Source organism: Podarcis melisellensis (assembly GCF_964234715.1).
Source record: "Podarcis melisellensis genome assembly, chromosome: 14".
Taxonomy (NCBI): domain Eukaryota; kingdom Metazoa; phylum Chordata; class Lepidosauria; order Squamata; family Lacertidae; genus Podarcis; species Podarcis melisellensis.
The window spans coordinates 39900228-39925494 of record NC_138546.1 but is presented as its reverse complement, the minus strand read 5'-3'; the positions used below and the strand labels follow the sequence as shown (position 1 = coordinate 39925494).

The window sequence follows — 25267 nt, the reverse complement described above, 5'->3', positions numbered from 1 at the left end:
AAGAGCTACATATGTTGACTCAGGAAGCCCAAAAAGAAATGATATTTACCAACACAGCCAACACGAGTGGGGTTCAGTTCGAAATCTGGGGGGCACTCACAGGTATAACTGCCAGGCATATTGAGGCAAGTGCCGCTGATGCAAGTTGTGGGGTCTGCACACTCGTTGATATCTGGACAGGAAAAATCCAAGAACAACCTAGGAGTGAGCAAACACCCAAAGACTCCAAGCAAATCATACAAACAGCAGCAAGAAAACCAGGTATGCCCATTTCCATGGTTTGTCTACTAAGCCTAAGAGAAAAATACAAGGCAATGCCCATTTAAGCCTCAACAGATTTCAATGTTCTATTGAATGAACACATCCTATACCCATTCTGCGATCCAAATATCACTTTGAATTAACATCCTGGGTTCTCATCATCTACTATTCCCTTCCTTGCCAGCCAATTTACTAAGCATTTTTTGGGTGCAAATTAAATATTCTTCATATTTCCTATGCATATTGTGGGGTTTTTTTGTTTGTTTAAAGAATAAAGAGAAAATGCAATTCTGCAAAATCAGGCACGATGGCCCCGATCCCGAAAGTTGTACATGGAATTTTGGCATGACTGGAATGATGTTTGCTGAGTGCCCACTGTTGTTTGAGAGTAGAGACCTTGCAGATGTTGTTTGACTACATATCCAACCATCCCTGATCAATGGCCATGCTGGCTGTGACTGAGAGGAGCTGAAGTCCAAAGACACCTGCAAAGTCACAAGTTCCCCCATACCTGTTTTAGCAAGTAAATATAAAATGCTTTGCATCTATCCACAACAACAAAGAAAGGTGCCTGTCAGATTACCTTGATTTAAGACTGTAAGGCTGCATACACATTCACCCCCACCCCAAAGATTCCTGGGAACTGTAGGGTTTTTTAAAGCATGTTGGGAATTGTAGCTCTGTGAAGGACAAACTATAGCTCCCAGGATTATCGGGAGGCAAGTGCTTTAAAGGTATGGTGTGAACCCAGTCGAAGCATAACATGTGGAAATGCCTACCTCCAAACTTATTTCATTTCCCTCATCCAGCAGAAATGGTAATATATTTGGTGGGTGGTATGACTGAATGTGGCCATCCTTTGTAAGATCAAACTCATAGCACCAGGATGTCTTTGCCACTAAAGATTAGTTAATCTGGACCATAGCTGTCACCTTACAGATTTGAAAATAAGGGACCAGCAGCCTCGAAAATAAGGGATCAGCAGCCAAAATAAGGGATTTTCCAGGCACAGGTATGTTCAACTTCTGAGCCCTTCCGAGCCAAAGGCAGAAAGCCCAGCCAGCAGCCAAACGAAGCCTCATCAATAAGGGACAGCAACGGGACATGGCGCTGGGATAAGGGACTGTCCCACCAAATAAGGGACACTTGTCAGCTATGATCTGGACATATTTCTGAGAAAACTTGTTTACATGAGCAGTTAAGTAAAGAGGCCTAACCCAAGACTATCTCTTCAATGAATCAGCCAAGTAATGCTAACAACTAGATTGGCCAAGTCACATACTTACCTGTGCAGTTCCCACCGCTTCGGTCCAATTCATATCCTGTCTCACAGTGGCACTGGAACAAGCCAGGCAGGTTTTGGCAAGTCCCAAAGACACATATGTTGGGAAGGGCACACTCATCGATATCTTGAAGGAAGGGGAAAAGAGGCAGGAGATGCCTTAATTATTTTGATATAAGCAAGAACGCAACTTTCAGCTTTAAGTAATGAACACAATTCGAAAAGCAAAATACAAAAGTGGGTGAGAAAAACACCTGCATGTTCTTTAAAAGTAAAAAAATAAAAGGCTCAAAGGGCATTCCCCATAAAAATGTCAGAGAGAGCAGGAATAAATAAATATTTAGCAGGCAGCTCCGCCTTACAAGGGACCTAGACAGTGGGGTGAGGCAGTTGGAAACATTTGTCCTCTGATAGTTCCAGTGTAGTCTCTCCCCTTATGGGATGAGTCTCAGAGACACTGTGCTCACCAGCCATGAAATATCTCTTGGGGAGACAAGTCCATCAGTTTAGTTATAGAAAGGTAGACTAGGGACACCTAAGAGTGTCCCTAAGTAAAGTATGTTCAGGTTTCTCCCTGAGAAATTCATGAAGATTGTTCAGTAATCTGGGAGAGAGTAAAGATGTGTATTCAGGACTATGGTGGGAAGCTAACCCTGTTTCTTGACCCTGCTGATGCCAGTTTCTAGGGCGATAGCTGGGTTTGCACCCTGCATCAGTCTTGCTGATTACAACTTGTTCACTTTGTCTCATAGAACTTAGTGCCACTAAGAACTATGGATTGTTTATGTATAATTGTTTGTAATACTTGCAAACCACTTGCAAGGCTGTTTTGACATTAAGCAGTAAATAAATTAACAAATAATAATTACTAGATCAATAATGAATCTAGCTCCTATATGTAAAACTTCATTTCATCATCTGCATAATCCCAACTAGGATTCACAATTGATTGCAATGCTTGTTTGTATAGGATACGATTCACAGAGGTTAACATTGCTATGTGTTGTTGATGCACCGTGATGGTGAGATCATCATTCATAACCAACTTACTCTTCTTACAATTTTATCTCAATATCTTTATAAACCATTTGATATTTCATAAATATATACACATTCTACTGTGTGAGACACATTCTACTGAAACTCCCAAGGGGGCACTTCTTTTTGATCTCAATGGCGATGTGCCTTTAAATTTCTTTCGAATTGAAAACTAAAAATTCAGGAGACCTGCGATGATTGCCTAATTACACTGGCTTGCCAAATTCAGGTAAGTACTGTTTATATATGGCACTGAATTACCTGTGCAGGCTTTCCCATCTGGGGTAGGTAGAAACCCCATATCACATTCACAGCGATAACCTCCTGGAGCATTGAGGCACTGGCCGTTTTCACAGAGGTTCAGGTTTTCTGCGCATTCATCAATATCTGAAAAGAAAAAGAAGTCACAGCTGAGTGAACACTTTCTTTTATTTATGCCAAGCAGCAACTATTGCCCAAGGTCTGAAATTCTACAACAGAAACTAAAGTATGGACATAATGAGTGCTTGCCAAATGGAAAGGGAGAGAAGATTTTGTTCTGCTTTGGAAGACATGAAGGGGTGGAGCCATAGCTCAGTAAAAGAGGGGGGTGCCTGTGGGTGGGTGGGTGTGATATATATATTTCTGCTAAGTTTGCAATAGAGTTATTAGCTAAACTAAAAACCCCACAAAACATGAAAAATGCATAGTCTCGACTACTGTATTGTTATTTTTGGGGAAAAGGTATTGTTCTAGGTTTAAATACATACACTGAGATAAAATACGTATTTTGTGATAAAATATTGTTCAAGTACGTACTTAAATATGAATTCCCATCTGGACTTTAAAAAACACATGTGAGATTCACATGGGTCAAAAACAGACTGAATCATCCCTAATTTAAACAGCACTCTTTGCACTTTTTTTAAAAAAAACGTAGATTAATGTGGAGATGAAATGGAATAAAATTATGAATGAACCTGTGGAAACAACTGCAACAGAACAGAAATAGATCTGCCTGACCTTTTTACACAGGCCCCATTCAATTGTTTCTAACAACAGCCACATATTCATTCAAATGGGTAAAATGGCCAGGTACGTGTTCCTGAGGGACCATTTTATATTGTCAAACACTGGGGAGTGGAGGAAAGGGACTCCCTAAATGTCACTATCAGAGGTATGGGAGGGTCATCCCCCCCCCTCGAGAAAGCTCACCTGTACATGTGAATCCATCCCCAGAATACCCTTCTTTACACAGGCAACGGTACGACCCCATGGTATTTTTGCAGTCCGCATGAGGGCTGCACATGTGTGTCCCATTTGAGCATTCATCTAGGTCTGAAGGGAACAAAAATGGCATTAATAAAAACATAAATATTTTTCATTGCAAGCTGAAAGGGAAAGTCTTGCAACAGCAGAAGATCTATGAAAAAAAATCAATGGCACGACAATTCGTGGGACAAAATTCCCAATTAATTTTTTTTTTAAAAAAAATTAGATCTCCATATACTCTATCTGCAGATTGACATAACATTCCCAGGTCTAAGTAAATTCAGATAAGTACTTAAGATGAAAACTACCAATTGCTATACCAGGCAATTCATCACCAAAACATGTCGCTGTGCCAGATGCAGATGTTAAAATTGCCATACCAAGAACTTAAGTGCAACATACTTAAAAATATGCCAAGTTTTGATAGGTGAAGAAATAGCTGCTGAGGTACACTGTACTACTTTGCAGATCGTTATAAAAATGCCAGAATAAAGACTGACAGCAATTCTTTATACTCCCGGGAAGAGAAACAAATGTAATTTTAAGCTGATTATTTAAAGCAGTGGAGAGGGAATGCTTATTTCAAAATCATCTGGGCAACAGTAGAAGAGGCCTGAGGAAAGCGGCAAATTTTCCTTCTCTCCACGTTTTTAAGGAGCAGTTAGAAAAACATCTGCAAGGGGTTGATGAGATCTCTGCACTGGCACAGAGAGTTGGATTTGATAACTATAAAGTCACTTTCTGAGCAAATGAAGCCAAAGGATGCCCAAATGATTACTTTCAACACTGACATATAAATATTTCAAAGTTTAAAAACAACAGCACCTGACCAGAGTTCCTCTAACTCACCTTTACACTTGATACCATCACCAAGCCAACCTGGGCTGCAACTGCATTTGAAACTTCCAGCTGTGTTCGTACAGATAGCATTCCGGTCACAATTATGGGCTCCAATTTCACACTCGTTAATATCTGCAGGGGAAAACAATAAAATGTAAAGCAGGCAAATGTAAATCATTTTCTCAAATTTCTTCGGGCAAACACTTTCCCCCCCCTTAACTGCTTTATTTTCTGATAAGCAGCTGGCAAATCTTTGAGTACACTATTCAAAAGGTAAAGGGAAAGGACCCCTGACAGTTAAGTCCAGTTGCAAACGACTCTGGCTCATCTCACTTTACTGGCCAAGGGAGCCAACGTTTGTGCACAGACAGTTTTTCCCGGTCATGCGGCCAGCATGACTAAGCCACTTCTGGCGAAACCAGAGCAGCGCACGGAAACGCTGTTTACCTTCCCACCGGAGCAGTACCTATTTATCTACTTGCACTTTTTGGCGTGCTTTCGAACTGCTAGGTTGGCAGGAGCAACGTGAGCTCACCCCATTGTGGGGATTCGAACCGCCGACCTTGCAGTCGGCAAGCCCAAGAGGCTCACTGCTTTTAGAGCACAGCGCCACCATATTTCCAACAGCTGGAAAAATTCTGCAGAGAGCACCACCTTGGCATTACATTGTTTAATTATGCATAGGTGATTGAATCTGATTTTGATTGCTTACATGGCTTCTTTATAGCTTCATTTTAAAGCCAGCTATGAGTTACGGTGCTGGAGGAGACTCTTGAGAGTCCCATGGACTGCAAGAAGATCAAACCTCTCCATTCTTAAGGAAATCAGCCCTGATTGCTCACTGGAAGGACAGATCCTGAAGCTGAGGCTCCAATACTTTGGCCACCTCATGAGAACAGAAGACTCCCTGGAAAAGACCCTGATTTTGGGAAATACTGAGGGCACAAGGAGAAGGGAATGACAGAGGACGAGATGGTTGGACAGTGTTCTCGAAGCTACAAACATGAGTTTGACCAAGCTGCGGGAGGCAGTGGAAGACAGGGGTGCCTGGTGTGCTCTGGTCCATGAGGTCACGAAGAGTCGTACACGACTAAACAACTAAACAACAACAACAACAAAAGTTTCAGTCAGAGGAAAGGAGGAGTCTTAACACAGTGGTTTTCAAACTGTGTTGGTTTGGTCCCCTGATTATGAAACCAAAATAAAATTATCTTCCAGCTTTCCAGTAATACAAAGAGACCGGGCTCTGTTGCCCTATCAAGCCTCTTACGGTTCCTGCAGGACCACTGTGAAGCAGGCTGCTACTCAGCATGACTAAAGATACCCAACACAGCCTCTAAAAACGAAGAGCAAAATATTCATTGACTTTACTAAAAGGAAGAGCACAGTGTCAAGACTGTATAAACATTTTCTCTATCTATCCCCCCCCTCCAGATCTTGTTTCCTTGCAAAGTTTCCCTTTGAGCGTAAAACTGTGGCAGGCCAATAAAAACAAACATTCCGGCCCAAGGATGACCCTACATCCTCAGCTCGCCCCACTGCTTCTTCCTACTAGAGCACATGTCTTCTTATCTTTGTAAGGAACATCGATTAACGTGATGTGAGGGCTCTGCTTTATTTTCCAGGCCAGTTTGCGTCACACACATAGGAAGCAATGTTGCCTCGAATGATTTGTTGCTAGCGCAAAATACAGTCAATTTCCATCTAGGAAAGTCTGTGGCAGCCTGCACTGCTCTCAACGAACAGTTGAGCATGGGACAAGCCAATGTTTTTTGAATATTGTATTCTATCCAAGTCTATACAAAGTAAAAGCAAAAACAAGGCTGTAATAAAGGGCCGCAGCACACCAAGAGGCCATGTGAACCGGTCCCAAGACTCCAGCGTTTGAGAGCAAGCACAGAAAAACAACCCCATCCCAGCTCTCACACTGAACTTATACTGTCCCACTGAACTAAAACAGAACATAAATTGCTCTGCCACCAGCCCAGCAGCAGCTATCAATTTGGCCTCTGTACAGGAGTCATATTGTTGTGAGCCACCCTGAGAATATTTGTGTTGAAGGAAGGCATGCAGATAAATAAAACGTAAACAGTGGAAACAGGCCAAGGTGCATATGACATCAGTTAAAGCAATGTACATAATGCAAACTAATGCATTGTTTAAAGTGAAAGGGACCTTAAAGATAAAGGTAAACGGACCCCTGACCATTAGGTCCAGTTGTGGCCGACTCTGGGGTTGCGGCGTTCATCTCGCTTTATTGGCCAAGGGAGCCAGCGTACAGCTTCCGGGTCATGTGGCCAGCATAACTAAGCCGCTTCTGGCAAACCAGAGCAGCGCATGGAAACGCCGTTTACCTTCCCACTGGAGTGGTACCTATTTATCTACTTGCACTTTGACGTGCTTTCGAACTGCTAGGTGGGCAGGAGCAGGGACCGAGCAACAGGAGCTCACCCCATCGCGGGGATTTGTAACGCCGACCTTCTGATCGGCAAGCCCTAGGCTCTGTGGTTTAACCCACAGCGCCACCCACGTCCCAAAAGGGACCTTACACTGGCCCATATCCTAAGTCCTCACCCGCTCTGTGACTTCTAGGTCATATTCCTGCCACTATGTGGATGTGCTGAGAGCTGCTCCCAACCTTCTGCAGATGCAACAAGAGAGAAAGTGGTTAGCAACTTTCCTCTCCATTTCTCCCCAGCCCTGGGTCTTGGGCAAAGTAGCGGCTGGTGGGGCTGTACAGGCAGAGTTGTTCATCTGGCTCCCAATGCCATGTGTCACTGCTGAGGAGGGGCGAAGTAGCAAGGGCTTTAGTGCGAGCACAGTGGCAAGAGCAATGGACTGGCTCCACTGCTATGCCTACACCACGTCAAGCTCCACCACTGTGCCCCTCTCCATCATGCAGCAACATGCATCGTTGGGGAGCCAGGTAGGCAACATGGCTCCACCCACCGCTACTGGGAAGATGCATCTTCGTAAGGTTGCGCATTTTGTCCCCACGTCAACTCTTGTTTCCCACTTGACCTAGGATGAAACGTTGCATGATGTGCAGTTTCTCTCTCTCTCCAGGTTTATTTTTTAAAATATGCACTTTAAAAACAAGCAAATGCATTTCTCAAGTGCTAGAGAGTTGACAGGGTGCGGGTAATGGCTTTTCTCCTGCTCACAGAAGCACATGCGCGGCTTCAAACACGGCTTTTGAGAAGCGCTTCAAGGCAGCTTCAGTGGCCCCATTTCAGCTGAAACAGGATTGTGGGGGGCACATTAAAGTGCTTCTCAAAAGGGCTGTTTGAAGCATCCACCCCTTCTTTAAATGACAGGGGAGAGGGATGCTTCAATAAATGTTTAAGAAGTACTTTAAGACAGCTCCTGCTCGTCCTGTTTCAGCTGAAACAGGATCACAGGAACTGCTATTAAACTGCCTCTGAAAAGTGCTGTTTGCCTTGTCAGTTTTGTCAGCTGATGGGCATGCTTGGAGGAAATGACCTCACGGGCCAAATTGGACCCCCCTGGTAGGCCAAGATTGGTCTGCAGGCCAAAGGTTCCACATAGAGGAACATGCTAGCAATATATATTGCAAAGCTTCTAATGACTAATTAGGCTACATAGGTTATGGTCCACCCAAAAGCTACTGTGATGGAAGGTATGCTTTAAACTAATATTGTTTCCTATGATTTCTTTTGCAGTGGCACTGCACTTATTGCCCAGAGAAAAGCTAAAATAGATATGATAGTTCCAGGGCATGTGCAGAGTTTAGATGGACCAAGCTCCTTGGTGACAGGCATTGCAAGGACTGTTTTGTCATTTGCTAGTGGAGGATTTGATAAATACATTGAGCGTCAGATGTACTGAATACAAGAAATGTGAAGCTTTGATGAAGTATAGGAAGTTGGAATTAGGGCTGGGTTTTATAAAGTAGTTTCTGACTCCCTGCTTCCAAACACTTTCTGTGCTGTATTCCTCATTCAAGCAAGATATAGCTGGACGTATATCAAGCAAGACGTAGCTCAGCTGACTCAACTCACTTTCATTTTCTGATAATTAAAAATGATGGCATGAATCCCACCCAGATTTCTGTCACAGGTAATATATATCTTTGCATATAACCAAATATTTCTATGAACTCTGCCCACATTCTTACTAAGAACTGAAGTGAAAACAGATTAACATCTGTATAGAATGGGACTGCATGTCAGTGGGTGGATTGCAAACAAAGTTAAATGATTGGGGGTGAAGGGGGAAAACATGTTTACTTGTTAAAATGGAAACAATCAGTCATGACTAAAGAGATGAAATATGTAGATGCAACTGTAATAGAACTCAGAGGACATTATGTGGCTGTTCTCATGAACAAAGAGACTACTCTTGAAAGTTGTATTCACATTTTTGCAATTCTCAAAAAAAAAATATGTGTTGGTGTCTTTGGCATGTCAACAGAAAGAAGAGAATGCATCCTCCATCGTCAAGCTGTTCAGCCCAAATGCACACATTTTTAATGCTGTCACCAAATGCTGTGTCACTGGGGTGAGGGGGGGAGGTCTCCTGTCTGGGAATAGGAAACAAAGCACTTGGCTCCAGGTCTGAGCAATAAAATAGGCTGCAGACATTTTTAACAAAGGAATTTGGACAGTTGGGACAAAAGGAGGACCCCTGTTCATCTTCCAAGGGCAGCTGCAAGTACTGTGTTCACATTCGAGTGAGCAGTAAAAGGAACACATACTTCACACTGGCTGCCAGAGTGCTAAACGTAGGATAAACACAATACACATATGTTCGGGGGACACATCCTCACAACTGAGACCACCCCCTTCGTCCTACCCCTTTGAATCTCGTTACACTACTGCTGCAAGCTCCTCCTTGCATTGCAGCTGGCTACACATGCACTGTATTCATTGCTTTTTATTTATTTATTTATTATTTATTTATTTATTTATACTTTCAAGTTTATACATTTCACTAACTTTACATTCATTTTGACATTTCCATTATCTTCTGCACATCCAAACTAACTGAATTTGTTCATTTATTCATCTTCAAAGAGTATACGTGTACTCTTATAAAACTGCCATGGTGCACTCGCTTCTGCTGCTTATGAGCAGCAAGATACAGGAAGAAGAGAGTGTCTGTTGATACAAGGAGGGCTCAGAAAAATGGCAGCAGATTCTAGGAACCTAAGGAAGGACCAGCAATGAATACAGTGCTGGGCGAAACTTACCGGAAGAATAAGAAATCAAGATAACTTTTTCTTAATAAAAGAATGCAAACAGTTTATTGAATATTTACAGATAAATTATATAAAAACATTGGCAGGAGTATTGTAACAACCTGCAGTTTTATAAGAGTACATGTAGATTTGAAGATGACTAAATGAACAAATTCAGTTAGTTTGGCTATGCAGAAGATAATAAAAACAAAATTTAAGCAACCGCAGAAAGAAGGGGATGGAAGTCAAGTTAGGAGACCTACAATCCTCAGAGTGGGAACTGCAGCTCTGTGAAGGCACAATAGGGGTCTCCTGGTAATTCTCATGACTGTTTGAAGTGGGATGGTACTGCTTCCAATGCAGAGTGCAGATGGCTCCTAAGCTGGAGTTCATCGCTTTTTGCTCCTGCTGGCGAGACTAGGAGCAAAGTGTGATCTCAGCGTTCACTGCAAACTGTGCTTACCCATGAAGTGGGCTTTTGTGTACGAAGCTTTCTCCGGAGGGTGGGGTAGATTTGAATGTGGGATTCCCACATCTATACTAAGAAGTGGTACCAACCCCAAAGGACTTTTAAAAATCTGTATATCTATCTACAGCAGGTGTCAGAGTTGCCTCCAGGTCCCAGCTCACAGAGGACCAACGCTAGCCAGTAGTAATGTACAAAAGTCTTTATTGAAGTTCAGTTTCCATTTACAAGCTGCAGCGTGCAACTCTACGTCTAGAAGCTAGATCGGCGAAGCTCCGTCTGAGTCTCCACCCCCTGTACACCAGTTTAAGACTCTCGCCTTACTCCACCTCTTCCGTCGCTCCTTTCTCCTCTGGGTCCTTCTGCCCCCCGGGGTCTCCTCCTTCCTGGACTCCTCTGACGCTGACCCCCCTGACTCCTGTCCCTCCTTTCGGCGGGCTTTAGGACCTGGCTCCCTATCCGGGCTACCCACTGTGCCGCTCGCCTGTACATTTGAACTTGGCGCGCGCGCCCAGCTTCCAACCTTCCTCTTGACCGTTTCCGCGCTCTCCGATGGAGGCGTGGCCAATCCTGACTCATCTCCTCCCGCTGGCGGTGAGCAGCCTGATCCCGATACCTGGGACTCCTCCCCCCCACTGCGCTCTGGTGGGGAAGCTGGTCCTGATTTCCAACTGCTGCTCTCTGAGTCTCCTCTGGCCCCTTCTCCCTGGGGTGTCCCCCTTGCTCTGACCATGGGAGCCCCTTTCTGTGAGTCTTCCGATTCGCTGGAAAGACTCAGAGACCTCGGACCACTGTCATCGCTTACGTTTCCTTCGGATTCCTCCCCCTCGCTCTCCATTTCCTCCCTTTCCTGTGCTTCTGCTCCTGAGCCCCTGACAGCAGGCATCCCCAACCTTTGGCCCTCCAGATGTTTTGGACTACAATTCCCATCATCCCTCACCACTGGTCCTGTTAGCTAGGGATCATGGGAGTTGTAGGCCAAAACATCTGGAGGGCTGCAGGTTGGGGGTGCCTGATCCACAGAATGCTGGAAGGTTGGTCCAAGAGGGGAAAAGCAATTATTGCTTAGATCCACATTCATGTATGCGTATTCATGGCAGAAGACAGCTGCTACTAATGAACAGGGATACATGATGTTCCCACACTGCTCTCACCTAGAATCATTTTCAAATATTTTTGATGTCTGTTTTACAACATTAATTTCAGTTTCCTAGCAGAAGCGACTTATTGGCTGATGTATTTGTCCCACTCTGAGACTGCAAGAGTAGTGTTTGTTCTAAACCTGCATTAAAAAAATTAAATTAACCATATGCTTGTGTTTATATTTTAGGCAACAGCTATGATTTGGAACCCCACTGCTCAAATACCAACATCCTGTGTTATTAATGCAACTGGCCTCTGAGCTTGTAAGTTTGAACTTCAATGCTTTTGGCTGGTGAACGAAATGAAAATCATGTATGTTTTGGTTTTGCTGACATATCTTGATATAATTCACTTAAAATCAAGAATCTGTATCGCTGTCACTTTGAAAGCACAAGGAGAGGGAAAGAAAGCTATTTAAACACATACTATTCGCCAAAACATTTGGAAAAGAGAGTCTGCTGTTTGCACACAAAGTGTAGACTTTCCAAATCCAATATGGTCTTGTTGACGTGGTCCTTGGTGGTCTTGTCACGATGCAGTGAATTACATGCTGTGTTAGTTGGTCCAGTCTTGCTCACAACATGGAACTTTGCCAATAACTTAGGTGGAATAAAACTTAGTATAAAAGATTTTGCTGGAGTAAAGGTCAGTTCTCATGTTACATCTTCCAGACACAGGAGACATTCCTAAATCTGTATGTATAGTGACCTAGTTAGGCAAAACACAGCCCTGACTCAATGGCCCACTTCACATGTAACATTAAATCCCAGTTAAAAAGTCAGGAGTATGGGAGAAGTGAAGCAGGGACTTTTGAGCAGCGTGCACTAACAGACTGCTTGTTCAAATATATCCATAGTTAAATTTTAACTACGGTTTAACGTTACATGAACAGCAGGCTAATATATGAAATCCAGGATTTCAAAATAGGCTCAGGGTTTTATGGATTTCTTATGGTGCTTAATCTATTCACTGCAAAATCACCCACTGGCTCCAAGCCAAAGGCACCCAGGAGTTCTGGTATGAACATGGTGGTCCTGTTTATCTATGAACACCTTTGGTCAACTACAGAGGAATTGAGTCGTACCTGTGTGCTACCCACTCACACAGAGCACGTGGACAGATACAGGAGTGTTTCCTGCTTTTACAGATCTGCGACTTGAGAGCTCACCCTCAAAATCCGCAATCTGAGATGCCATTGAGCACAGGCAAACCTCAACAATTTCGATAGGAATTAAATGTAACTGGATGAAGGATCATGGAAAACCCATACTTCCTTTGCTGGACCACAAGCGTTTTAAATCAGTAGCCTTTAGAACGAGGGCCTACTGCTATCCCCAACCTAGAATGTGGGTTTTTAAAAAAATCATATAGGTCCATCCTTCTCCTTCCTTCAAAAATAATTAACCAGAAAAATAACAAAAAGAAAATGTGCAGCCCACCCTAGAGCAAGCAATGATATACCAACTGAGTTTTTTAAATTTATTCTTAGCAATTATTTTGAAGATGAGAGAAGCAAAGCACTCTCCTTGTGCCAGATGGCAAAAAACAACCAGCAACTTTCAAATCACTCCACAGCTATAAAATTAACCACTGATGTATTATGAAAGCGGCCAGTTTGTTGAGTAACTGACCAGCTACGCGCATGCCAGCAAAGCCCAGAAGACCTCTCATTATTTCTCTCTCACGTCAACTAATCTTAAATTTGTGCCCCTGAAAGAGGAAGGGCATTCTGCTTTACCAAACAAATGGGCAACTATTCTGTTGACAAATATTTGTATATTGTTGTAAATGGGGGAAAAACTATTTACATATAAGCATAAGACATACCTGTGCAACCTGTTGTTCCTTTCTTGCCAGAATAACCCATATCACAGTGACAGATAAAGGAGCCTCTTGTATTCTCACAGCTTCCGCTCAGACAGATGTTCGGGTTCAGCTCACATTCATTAACATCTGTAGGGGGGAAGGGGTTATAGTTGTAAAAATCTTAAGAAACTGCTACTCACATTTCACTCTAGATACAAGTATTGTTATAAACTATTACAAAAAGGGAGGAAGTAGCTATGAGATTTTTGGCAGGGAAATGGTATGGTTTTGGAAACAGATCCATGCAGCGCTGTGAAAAGATTGGAGCCAAAGGAGAGTATTCGACTGACTTCCACACATCGCGGTGAGCCATTGAAATGAATGGCCATGACTGACTTAGGCCCATTAACGTCAATGGGTCTACCCTGAGTAAAAGTGAGTTGAAAACAACCCAAAGTCTTAAGCCATTTAGGAAGCTGAGGATAGTCTTGTTTCTAGCTTCTTGTAAAGGGTAAAGGGGACCCCTGACCATTAGGTCCAGTCGTGGCCGACTTTGGGGTTGCGGCGCTCATCTCGCTTTATTGGCCGAGAGAGCCGGCGTACAGCTTCCGGGTCATGTGGCCAGCATGATTAAGCCACTTCTGGCGAACCAGAGCAGCACACGGAAACACCGTTTACCTTCCCGCCGGAGTGGTACCTATTTATCTACTTGCACTTTGACGTGCTTTTGAACTGCTAGGTGGGCAGGAGCAGGGACCGAGCAATGGGAGCTTACCCCGTCATGGGAATTCGAACTGCCGACCTTCTGATCAGCAAGTCCTAGGCTCTGTGGTTTAACCCACAGCGTCACCCGCTTCTTGTAGGTAAACTCAAAATAAGTAACCTGGAAGTTTTCCTCCTTAGAGTTGTGATGGGAACAGAAACAAGCCCTGGAAACCTTCAGAGAGATTTATCTACCTCAACCCTCTGATGGCTGTTCCTATTCATTTGAATATGAGCATTCCCTTCTACTTCTCCCCCCCCCCCCCCATTGGCTCCTAGTTTGTTATTTCCATTTTCATGAGCCCAGAATCTCTAAGAGTGAATATATCTGGCCTATGTTTTCTTATTATATTCTGAATGTTCCTCCACCACTGGTATTAAAAAGTGCAGTCACCTACCAAGGTCTCAATGTTCTTCACTATCTTCTTGTGTGGAACATTTCCCCCTCCTTAGGGTAAATTCAATCCTAAAAGGCCTGGAATCATTCCACTGGAATCCCAACCCTGTTTATAAAGGCTTCACTTCTGAAGATCTGCACTTCAACTGAGGCTTCCATGGCTGTTTTACATTAGACACTTTATCAAAATGCTCCAGAAGGTCACAGAAAGGATTTTCAATCTTGATAGGGATAACATGCATGAAACTTATAGCAAGTGTGTGCTAGCTCTGCCCCTCATCCCAGCCATCATCAGCTTCTGCCAGCTCCAAGACAACTGTGTACAGCAGGGCTGCCTCCTATACCCAGAGAAGCTCTCACACATTTTGGAACTCTGTAAAATCAAAGTTCCACACAAATGGAAGAATCCACAAGGGATAGGAGACTCTGTCAGGAGCTCGTCCTACACTCGAGTAGGACCCTGATAGAGACACATGCCCGACTGGCATGTTCCCTCCCTCCTGGTCAATCGTTCGGGAGCTTCAAAAGCTTTCTTCTGCCCGAATATCACAGCGACCAATGCCAATAGACACTGGCACACTTAGGGATCCGCAGAGTCTTCGCAGCTTGCGTGACAGACCTCAGCAACTCAGCATTTTGGCTAATCTACTTTAGTTACATACAAACACACATGGAGCACTGCAACATGGCTCCCTCTCTCTCTAGCATCAGACAGCAAAGAGAAAAAGAACAAAGGACAATAGTTCCACTTCACGGAAAACAGTAACACAAACATCCTGTCTCTGTCACTTCCCACTTTGTGGAGTCAAAATACACACCGTCATGTGATAGACAAAAATCCCATGACTGCAATCATGGAACAGGAATTCTAACAGACTCCCCTGCTGCAAACAGTCACCCTAGAAGATGCAGAGGGCCTGAGCAATGCAGATGTGCATGGGGGGAGAGGCAGCGCACTCATGAAATTACTCTTTGCTCCTCAAATGTTTAGTTAAGGCCTGCTCAGAATGTCAGAATGGGGTTTGTGTGCCCTATTCACCAGATAATCTTAGAGAAAACAGAATACCATATTTTTCTGTTTATGAGATGCCCCCATGTATAAAATGACCCCCAATTTTAAACTTAAAAAATTGGAGGATTTTTGTTTGTTTGTTTGTTTGTTTTTTAAAAAACCAAACAGAAACATTTCTGTGTTCACCATCTTTGAAAAACAGGAGTCTTTCGATGGCACTTTAATAAAGTTTCATCTGCAGCCAACATCTTCCAAATGTTGTGAAAATGAAACAAATGATATTAAGCGATCTTGACAAGTAGTGGCAAAGAATTGCCATCTATCATCCACATTAGTAACAATGATGAAGAGTTACTGCTTCCTTGCAAATTTCAAACAAATCACCATCTCCTTTATTTTCATCACAGGCAGGTTACAAACAGGATTTTTTTTACTTGCCTAAACAAGACTTCATGTCATCGGATGTCATGAATCCATCATAGCAAAGACACCTGTATTCTCCAGGTATGTTAGTGCACTGGCCCCCATCACAGATGTTATGATTGTCTTCACACTCATCAATATCTGTAAGAAAAAGTGACAAATTCTTAACCAGTTGACATCCAAATCTATTCTTTCTGTCTTAGTTAAGTGATACTTATTTCTAGAAGCGAAAGTACAGAATTGCCACATTACATCTATTAAAGCTAAGGAAGTCCACATATAGATTTCTTTTGCAGAATAATCTTTTATTATAATATAATATTTTGCATCTGCTCTCTCTGTTGGAAAAAGCTTTGCAATATTTAGCATTTAAAATTCAACACTTATCCATTCCCCTGTTTACTCTCAGTGGCCAGGAAACTGATCTAAGATGCTGGAAATTCCTCTTTTCTTGCAGCTACCAAGCTGTTTAAACTTATTGGGTGATATCCAATGTCAGCCATACTCAGAGCAGATCCACTAAAAATAAAATTGTGTGATTTTAATGGGTCTACTCTGAGTATAACTTATTTTTTTAGGGGGGGAACTCTCCGTGTTTTATAATTGCAAACTTTTATAAGTTCTCATGATTTTTTCCTTGACAATAACACCACATACTAGCTTAAGATCCAAAACTTTGCTTGGTTACTCAAAGGAAATGTTTGCAAAACAAAGAGCTGAGCTGAGAACCCCCTCTCTTCGGAGAGAAAGGGTGTAACTCACAAGGAGATGAGTCCATTGTGTATGTTAGGAATGATGCAGCTGCAGAAAACTTAACTCATTTTAACTACTGGGTCCAAGAGTTTTCGGACCATTATTCATTTTCTGCGCAGCCAACACAAAACAAACAGATACTGTTCTAACCGTTGTTTTTGTAAGGAGATGCAACCTGGAAGACATCTCTTGCTGGCTACTGCATTTCTTATTAATCACATGACGCTATCACACTCATCAGCTGTTTGGAACTACATCCTTAGCTGAACTGGCATGAAAAAAAACTTATTTGTAAGCCACATATAATTAATTTATTTCAAGCCTGTACATGGAAAATCTGCCCCACCTATTACTTCCCCCTTGCACTTCACGGCCTTCAGACACTGCTGACTGCTGGGGGGGGCACCCTTCATCTCTGTACAGATGTATACATAACTGCCAAACTAGGATAAAGGTAAAGGTAAAGGGACCCTTGACCATTAGGTCCAGTAGTAGCCGACTCTGGAGTTGCGGCGCTCATCTCGCTTTATTGGCCGAGGGAGCCGGCGTACAGCTTCCGGGTCATGTGGCCAGCATGACTAAGCCGCTTCTGGCAAACCAGAGCAGTGCACGGAAATGCCATTTACCTTCCCGCCGCAGCGGTACCTATTTATCTACTTGCACTTTGACGTGCTTTCGAACTGCTAGGTTGGCAGGAGCAGGGACCGAGCAACGGGAGCTCACCCCATCACGGGGATTCGAACCGCCCACCTTCTGATTGGCAAGTCCTAGGCTTTGTGGTTTAACCCACAGTGCCACCCGTGTCCCTGTGTCAAACTAGGATACCTCTGAGGAAACAGGATCTATTCCACAAAACCTTAATCAATGGCTTTCTCAACAGGGTTACAAAGATTGTTGAAGCTTCTTCCCCGGATCAAAAAATAATTAAAAGCTAGCTGTATTATAAATGCCATCATTTATTAGAGGCATTTATAACGCAGCTAGCTTTCAATTAGAGGCATTTATAGTCCTTCAAGAGGTGTTGGGCACTGTATATGGTCTTTCTCTTTTTCTTCTCATAGCTACTCAGTGAGGTATGCAAGGAAGCATATCAGGTTTTCTTGGTCTGCGTCTAGCCACTGTTCCAAAGACGGCATGTTCCCTTTTCTGCTTTTCCCTCTGCCTTGCCTCTACCATACTGCATTTCTTTTATTAAGGGACAGAAACATAATGCACAGAGAACATGACTCTTTGACAGCCAGAAACCCAATCTTCAATAAGTGCTTGTGCCAGAAGAGCTTGTGTTTAAACAAGCATTTCCCCACTGAAGGAAGCGGGCACCTTAAAATTAAAGCACTCTGGTAGAATATCTTTGTGCATCATGGTTTCCTGTTCCTAATATGCTGTCACATCTGTGTAAAGAGGCCACTGCAAGAAGTTGGAAAATTGTACTTCAATACTGAATACAGATAACCTTTTAAAATAAGAAAGCTGTGTGTGCGGAGGATTATGGCCAGCCCACATCCTTCCTGCAGAATCTTTGGCCTTCAAAATAATACGCCTGTGCCCTTATTGCATAATTCCTGTGACTGTAATTTATTTTAACTGTTTTAGTTCTGAATTTTAAATTGTGGTAACCCACCGTGTGGCTAATACAACAACAACAACAAGTTCCTTGTTGAAACAAAAGGCAGAGTTTTTTAATTTGAAATTGTTGTAACATTTCACACTCCATTTCCCTAGCCTCCAAAGTGGCCTGGTGCAGCCATTTATTTATTTTTCATTTGCTTATAAAATTATTTGTATGCCATCTTTTTTTGGGGTGTAGCCCATCCATGGCATCCCACAGAATAACAAGAACACAAAATTAAGATCAGCAGAGGGCGCCATCTTGGTACACCTCCCTCAGTTGGTGGGAGTGGCCCAGGAAAGGGCACTCTCTGTGGCAGCCCCATAGTTGTGGAATTCCCTTCCCACAGAAGTCTGGCATCTTCATTATATAGCTTTCAGTAAATACTGAAGATGCACCTCTTTGGCCAGGCTTTGGACACCTGAGACAGGTGTTATCAGGACTCACCCTATTCTTGTGTCTGTACTATGCTTTAACTGTTTTAAATTCTCAATTTTTAATTGTTGCAACATACCCTACGACCTGCTGGTGAAGGGCAAGATAAGAATAATGCAATGATCTGAAATAATCAGCATTTTAACAAGGTCTGCAACATTAACAGTTATTTAAACACCCCATTAAAACAGTTACAGAGACGAATAAGGCTATTAATCCTGCTACATGCGGCTCCCAAATCTGATAGTTAGGGCAGCAATCCATTGCATAAATGTGTGGAAATACCACTGATCTCGATGGAACTTCTAAGTAAACATGCAAAGGATTGGGTTGCAAAAATGGCAATGACGAATACATAAAGTGAGAATAAGGCAACAGATACGGCCAAAGAACCAGAAGCAGCTTGGCAGTGGCTGTCAGTATAAATGTTCACAAATTGACTTTACCAGTGCAAGTTCTGTGGTCTGGCATTAGTGCATATCCTGGTCTGCAGCTACACTCATAGCTGCCTTCCGAATTTGTACAGAACGTGTCGCAGCCACCGTTCATAATGTCGCATTCGTTAATATCTAGAAAGAAAGAAATGACAATGTAAAGCACAAAATATTTTTTATTCCTTTAAAAAAAAATACTGCCTGTGAGGTTGTGGAAGTTTGAAAGTTCTCAGTGTGCTTTTAAACTGACACTAAACTGATTAGTATTATCTTAGGACACTCCAAAGTTTTCATTCCAATATGTTGCGGGGGTGGGGTGGGGAATATGTTCAGACAGGAAAATCAAATAGTGGAATGTCCAACTGTCAGGCTTAAATTATAAAAGGGGGGAAACTGATTCCACACTTTGAATTGTATGTTGATGTAGGTTGCACCGCTGTAGATTTTCTGCCCCCAAGGGGCTTACAACCTAGAAAAGGGGGGGCGGCGGTGTTGTGCAGCTCATTTTACATCTGAAGATATGATGGGCTAACTCACACGAATCTTGGGGTAGGGCAAGTTTTCTTTTTCAAGGAAGATTCAAAAAGACGATTGGTTGAAGCGGCCCACCCTCCAGTTCTATCTACCTCATTCTGAAGCTGCTCAGTAATATAGTTTCTGCACACGAAAGCTTATACCAAGAACAAACTTAGTTGGTCTCTAAGGTGCTACGGGACAATTTTTTAATATATATATATATTTCACTATTCTTAACTCTATGTTTTGTTTGCTAGTGTTCACAAATTGATTCCTTCTTGTAAGTTATAGTGTGTGTGTGTGCGCGCGCGCGCTACCTACTACTGACCCATGAGGAAAACAAAGCTCTTACCAACACAGAACAATTTGTCAGGCGTGGACTGATATCCAGGGTTGCAGGCACACTGGTATTTTCCAATGAGGTTGACACAATGCCCATTTCTGCACAGATTTACACTCAGGTCGCATTCATTAATGTCTATTTGAAAAGGAAAAAAGAAAGGCAGACTTTTTAAGTTCCTATGAACGATCTTTGTCTTCTACCTGCCCCTCACCACCACCCCAGCCGAATAGTTCATATAATTTATTCCATTTGTATTCCACTTTCTTCTTCCAAGAAGCTCATGCTGGCATATATGGGGCTGCCCCTTCTCATTTAATCCCCAGAGCAGCCCTGTGATGTAGGCTGAGAGGCGGTGACTGGCCCAAGGTCACCCAGCGAGCTTCATGGACGAGTGTGGATTTGAACCCTGGTCTCCCAGGTTCTCGTCCAACACTCAAAACCACTACACCACACTGGCTCTCTATGTTGATGGTAGCACTGAGGACAGATATGAAGACCTGGTAACAATAGTGAAAACAGAATATGGAGTTGAAGGAGAAAGGGCTGTGCACTGTGCCCTAGGTTATGAAATTTGCCCAAGCACCAGCAGCTGCGTTTTGGCTGCACAAAGCTATATTCCTGCCAAGAATAGAAGAAGCCGCCAGGGATTTTAAGCCAAACTCCAGCCTGAGATCTACTCTCAGAAAGGCGAAAAGGAAAGAAGAACAGAAGAACTGCATTTCACCTGAATTTCAGCTTAGTGCATTTCCGGTTAAGTGGAAGGATCCACCGCACATGGGCGGAAGTTAAACATGCACTATGGAAATTAATATAGATGAGTTTTAAACAACTCTGAAACTGGGGGAACCACGGAATCTGTAATCAAGTGGGGAGGGATCCTCCAGCTCAACTGAAACCAGGTTTTACTTCCTCATTAACTAGTTCCACTAGTGGTTAACATAAGCTTTGCCATCTGAAACATCACAACCAAAGCTTAATTTTGTAACGGGGGGTGGAGGGAGGGAGAAATAAACCTAAACTTTCATTTAGAGACAGGGGCTTAAAGCAAGAGATGAAAGATTTCAGTTTTAACAGCAGTGAGGCCCAGAGTTGCGTGGGTGGGTTGCCCGAGTTTCTACACTCACAGAAAGCTAGCTTGTCAGGGATTGGGTTCGGACCCAGACGTTGCCCAAACACTTAGGTTTCTTTAATATGAGAGCAGTGTTTTGTTTTGTTTTTTAAAAATAATAATAGGGGAAGGATTCAAACATACTGGAGCCTTATACCAAGTCAGAACTTTGGTCCATCTAGCTCAGTACTGTCTAAACTGACTGGCAGCAACTGTACATGGTTTCAGGCAAGGGACATTCTCAACCACACCTGGAGGTGATGGGCAGTGAACATTGAACCTTATGCATGCAAAGCAGATGCTCTCCCATTGAGCAGTGATCCCTTTTATTATTATTATTAGTAGTAGTAGTAGTAGTAGTAACAGTAGTATTTTGATCCTATATTTGCAGTCTGAGCTGCAAGAGGAAAAAGCTGCAGCACATTAATTCTGCTGAGCATGTAGTTTAGCTCTTGCTTGCAACAGGTTTCAGAAACAAAGCACCAATGGGCAAAGATCTTGCTCCCAATGAGATGATCATTCAAACCAGGAAAACGTAACTAACAGATACAGGAGTGACTCTGGACCAGGGAACAGTCCACACAGCCCTAGGTCTTTGGGTCACTCATGGTGATGAGTTGTAATGCTCAAACTGTTCTGTAGCTGGCTTGTGACAGAAAGTATTTGATTGATCTGCTAACTCTAGGGGTTGTATGGAATGCTGACCCCACTAGACTCATTGGAATTAATGGGCATTACTAAGGTCCATTAATTTCAATGGGTCTGCTCTGAGCAGGACTAGCACTGGATACAATCCTAAGCCTGGCATGTACCACGCTGAGCTTTGGAAAGAAGCAGACAGGCAAGCAGTTTCAGGCTGTAGTTTGTGTCACCCTTGCCAAGGCACTCTGACTACAATCCTGTTCCACCAGTAACGTAACTACAGTGAGATGGTAGGGATATCTGTCCTGGGCATACCCCCAAAAGAGGTGCAAAAATGGCTTTCGAAAGACAGCTGTTATAATTATGTAATGCCATCTTATGGACAGGCTTGTGGGGAGCAGTAGGCCACACCAAGCAGCACTGTTGTGCTTTCTCATTGGCCCTGAGTATGCAGCCTAACACAGTAAATCACATTCAATCGATAAGAACCGGACACCGATGCTGAACTGCATCAGTATTTTGCACAGGAATTTCTGCCATATGGGGGATAATAAAACTGATTTACTTTACAAGTTGCTGAATGGATTACGATCAAGTAATACAAGTGGAAACATTTGAACACTTGAAACCACCATACAAATGTTAAGTATTATTATTAATAACTACTACAACAACAACAATAATAATTTTAATAAACACAAGTGGGCTGCTTGAACAGCAATGCCCATAGAGAATCCGTATCACTCTTTTCTTAAATCTAGCTCCATTCTGAACTCATCCCTGTACCATTTCCAGGAATGGGATGGAGAAAGGGGCCTAAATTTGAGGAGCCTTTCCTCTGTATGTGTAATAATGGGAACAATGATATCAGATCAGACACTGTGCAGATCTAAAGCCAGCTGGATAATGCCACTCCCACAGAGCAGGAACAAAGGTGTGAAAATGTAAAAATAAATAAATCTGGGAACTGCAGTGAACTTTCATGCCAGGGCTAATCCCCTGCCTTACCTATGCAGGCAGAGATGTTCTGAGCCAACTGATGACCTGGAGGACAATCACATTTGAAGCTTCCTTCGGTGTTTATGCAAACACCGCCTCTGCACAACAGAGGATTCCTCTCACATTCGTCGATGTCTGAGAAAGCAGAACAAAAATGGGGGAAAGAATGCATGTTAGAGCCGAAAGTTTTCAGCATACCAGAGAGACTGAAGTAGTGGCGCTAAGCCAGGAGTTTGCTTGGCCTTTGGAACTCCTCCTGAAAACCCATGCATCACCTCCCCAAATGTCCCTTCCTCTCCTGCCAGTAACTGTTCTAACCATCTTCCAGCTGCTGTTTCCTTCTCTCTCCATGCCACATGAGACACTGTCTCTTCCCAAATACCTCAGCCCAACTCCCACAGAAATCACTCATGACTGGGATTCCTCCCCTGCCTAGTGGGTGGTTTCTTCATTTCCCTCTTGTCTGCTTCTCTGCTTTCTGCTGAACATTTCTCTCTTCGCTCAAAGGAGATGTCTTGCCCAGCCCAATCTGTTGACTTGGCCAACATGCTGCAGTCAGCTCTGATCTGAACCACAGCAGTAGAGAAAGACCAGATAGTTGAGTTTGTAGTAGGAATCTGGGCAAGTATCTAGGATTTTGAGTGTGTGATAGGAATCTGAACAGAGAGCTAATATATCTCCATCAATCTTGTCTATCTATATACAAAGGCAAGGCAAAAGGAAATGACCACACATTATACACCGTCTGTATAGAAAATATTTCTGTGTATAAAATCCACAATGAGCAGATGTCCCAACGGGTAGTGAAAACACACAAAAAGCCTGAGGAGTTGTGTGTCTGTGGGCGTGCGTGACAGAGTGGGGTGATTCAAATTATTTTCAGAAATGTATGCACTTGTTTTAAGAGTAATAATCACAGCAGGACCTATCTTTCCTTTGACTTTGGCTGGCATTCTGGATGGCTTTTATGTGGGAGAGACAGGTTAAATCTTCAACCGTGAGTCAGCCATTGGGTGACAACTCTCAGAGTAATCTACCTCCCAGGTTTTCCAAAAAAAAAAAAAATGAATATGAAAATCAATGGATGTGCATGCTGTCACTCAGTGTAGGAAACACTTCAAAAATGTAAAGAGAGCAATATTTTTTTGATGAGAGAGAACAAAGACATTGTGTCTTATTTAAAGCCTGGAGTGATAGTGAACTCTGTTGCCAGACATACATTTTACACCTATAATACCTTCAGAAACTATCATAGCTCAAGGTGATATCATGTAGTATTATAAAATCTGTTACTAATCAGAGCTAATCACAATGTGGGGGGAAGGGAGAGATAATGCTGAAATATTGAGGATGAGCTAAAAGAAACCCTAGACTTTGTGAGTTGGCATTATTAAAAGCCATCAGTTTCATATTGGGAGTGAAACCAAAGCTCCCACTTATGGACCAGCCTTTGATCCAAGCAAAATAACAATGCTTGCTTTTCATTATTTTAAAATGAAAAGTCCCGAGCACAAAACCCTACGAATCCATATTGTGCTGGGATAACAATCTTTGGAGTGGATTCAAAATAAGAACTAGCGTCTTTTTAACCACACTCTATTCCCCAACCAAACTTTTGAACTTTGGTGGTTCAAGAAAAACTCCCAAGATCCAACTGAGCTGGCTATTTTGCAAATCCAAACCAGCCTGAATTCCCTCATTAAATTTAGGAAACAAAGACTTTGGATGCCTAAAGTGACACTTCTTCCCCACACCCTGCTTTTTCACAACTGTTCCAAAAAAAATGGAGTCCAGATGCAAACCAGCAGTTACTGGAACAACAATGACCTCATAAGGTTTGGTGAGCGCCCCAATGCAAATATGCCTTGAGTAACATACCCATGCAGTTTTTCATCATCATAAATCCACTTTCATAGCCTTCAAAGCATTCACAGTGGAAATCTCCAGGGGTGTTGACACAGAGTCCTTGGCCACACAGATCAGGGGAGATGCGGCATTCATCAATATCTGCCATTTCGAACAAAACCAAGTTATTTCAAATGCAAACATATGCAGTATTGCCGTTTTAGAAATGAATTTTAATGGTCAACAAATATTTTATTTTTATTGTATTTAACAAAATGTGCATATCGCTTGCTTATAATAAAACCTCTAAAATGCACTGAAATCACTAAAACACATATTTTGGATGTGCAAGTTGCAATATTACATTTACATTTTCAGCCACTACTGGACACAATGAAAACTAAAGAATTTACCTGTACAGTTCCTCTCTTCAGAATCAAGTGCAAACCCACTGTCACATTTACAACGGAAACTGCCAATGGTGTTTCTGCATTTTCCATAGGTGCAAAGGCTTGGAATCATTTTGCATTCATTGATATCTAAGACAGAGACATAGCCATTGTAAAAAGCAGTAGTTAAATCAAGTTAATTCTCATTTCCTGAGAATGGCATCAGTGAAGCCCAGGTATAAATGACCAGGTTCAAAGTCTTTTAACAGTTGTAGTTCACGGAATGCAATGCCCACATCTGAGTGTTCAAATT

The 25267-nt window shown here is 42.7% G+C and overlaps 1 protein-coding gene across 3 annotated transcripts in view; it reads right to left on the bottom strand.

Moving 5' to 3' along the window:
• FBN1 (fibrillin 1) overlaps positions 1–25267 on the bottom strand; it is a 206176-nt gene that overhangs the window by 50756 nt on the left and 130153 nt on the right. For all 3 annotated transcript variants that reach the window (XM_081888327.1, XM_081888325.1, XM_081888326.1), the window contains 12 exons: positions 24979–25104; positions 24599–24727; positions 22730–22855; positions 19981–20106; positions 19125–19247; positions 15897–16022; positions 13309–13434; positions 4682–4804; positions 3776–3898; positions 2843–2968; positions 1548–1670; positions 50–172 (listed from right to left, as the gene is read on the bottom strand). In XM_081888327.1, coding sequence (XP_081744453.1) covers positions 50–172; positions 1548–1670; positions 2843–2968; positions 3776–3898; positions 4682–4804; positions 13309–13434; positions 15897–16022; positions 19125–19247; positions 19981–20106; positions 22730–22855; positions 24599–24727; positions 24979–25104 — 1500 coding nt within the window. The remainder of the gene's footprint in view (positions 1–49; positions 173–1547; positions 1671–2842; positions 2969–3775; positions 3899–4681; positions 4805–13308; positions 13435–15896; positions 16023–19124; positions 19248–19980; positions 20107–22729; positions 22856–24598; positions 24728–24978; positions 25105–25267) is intronic.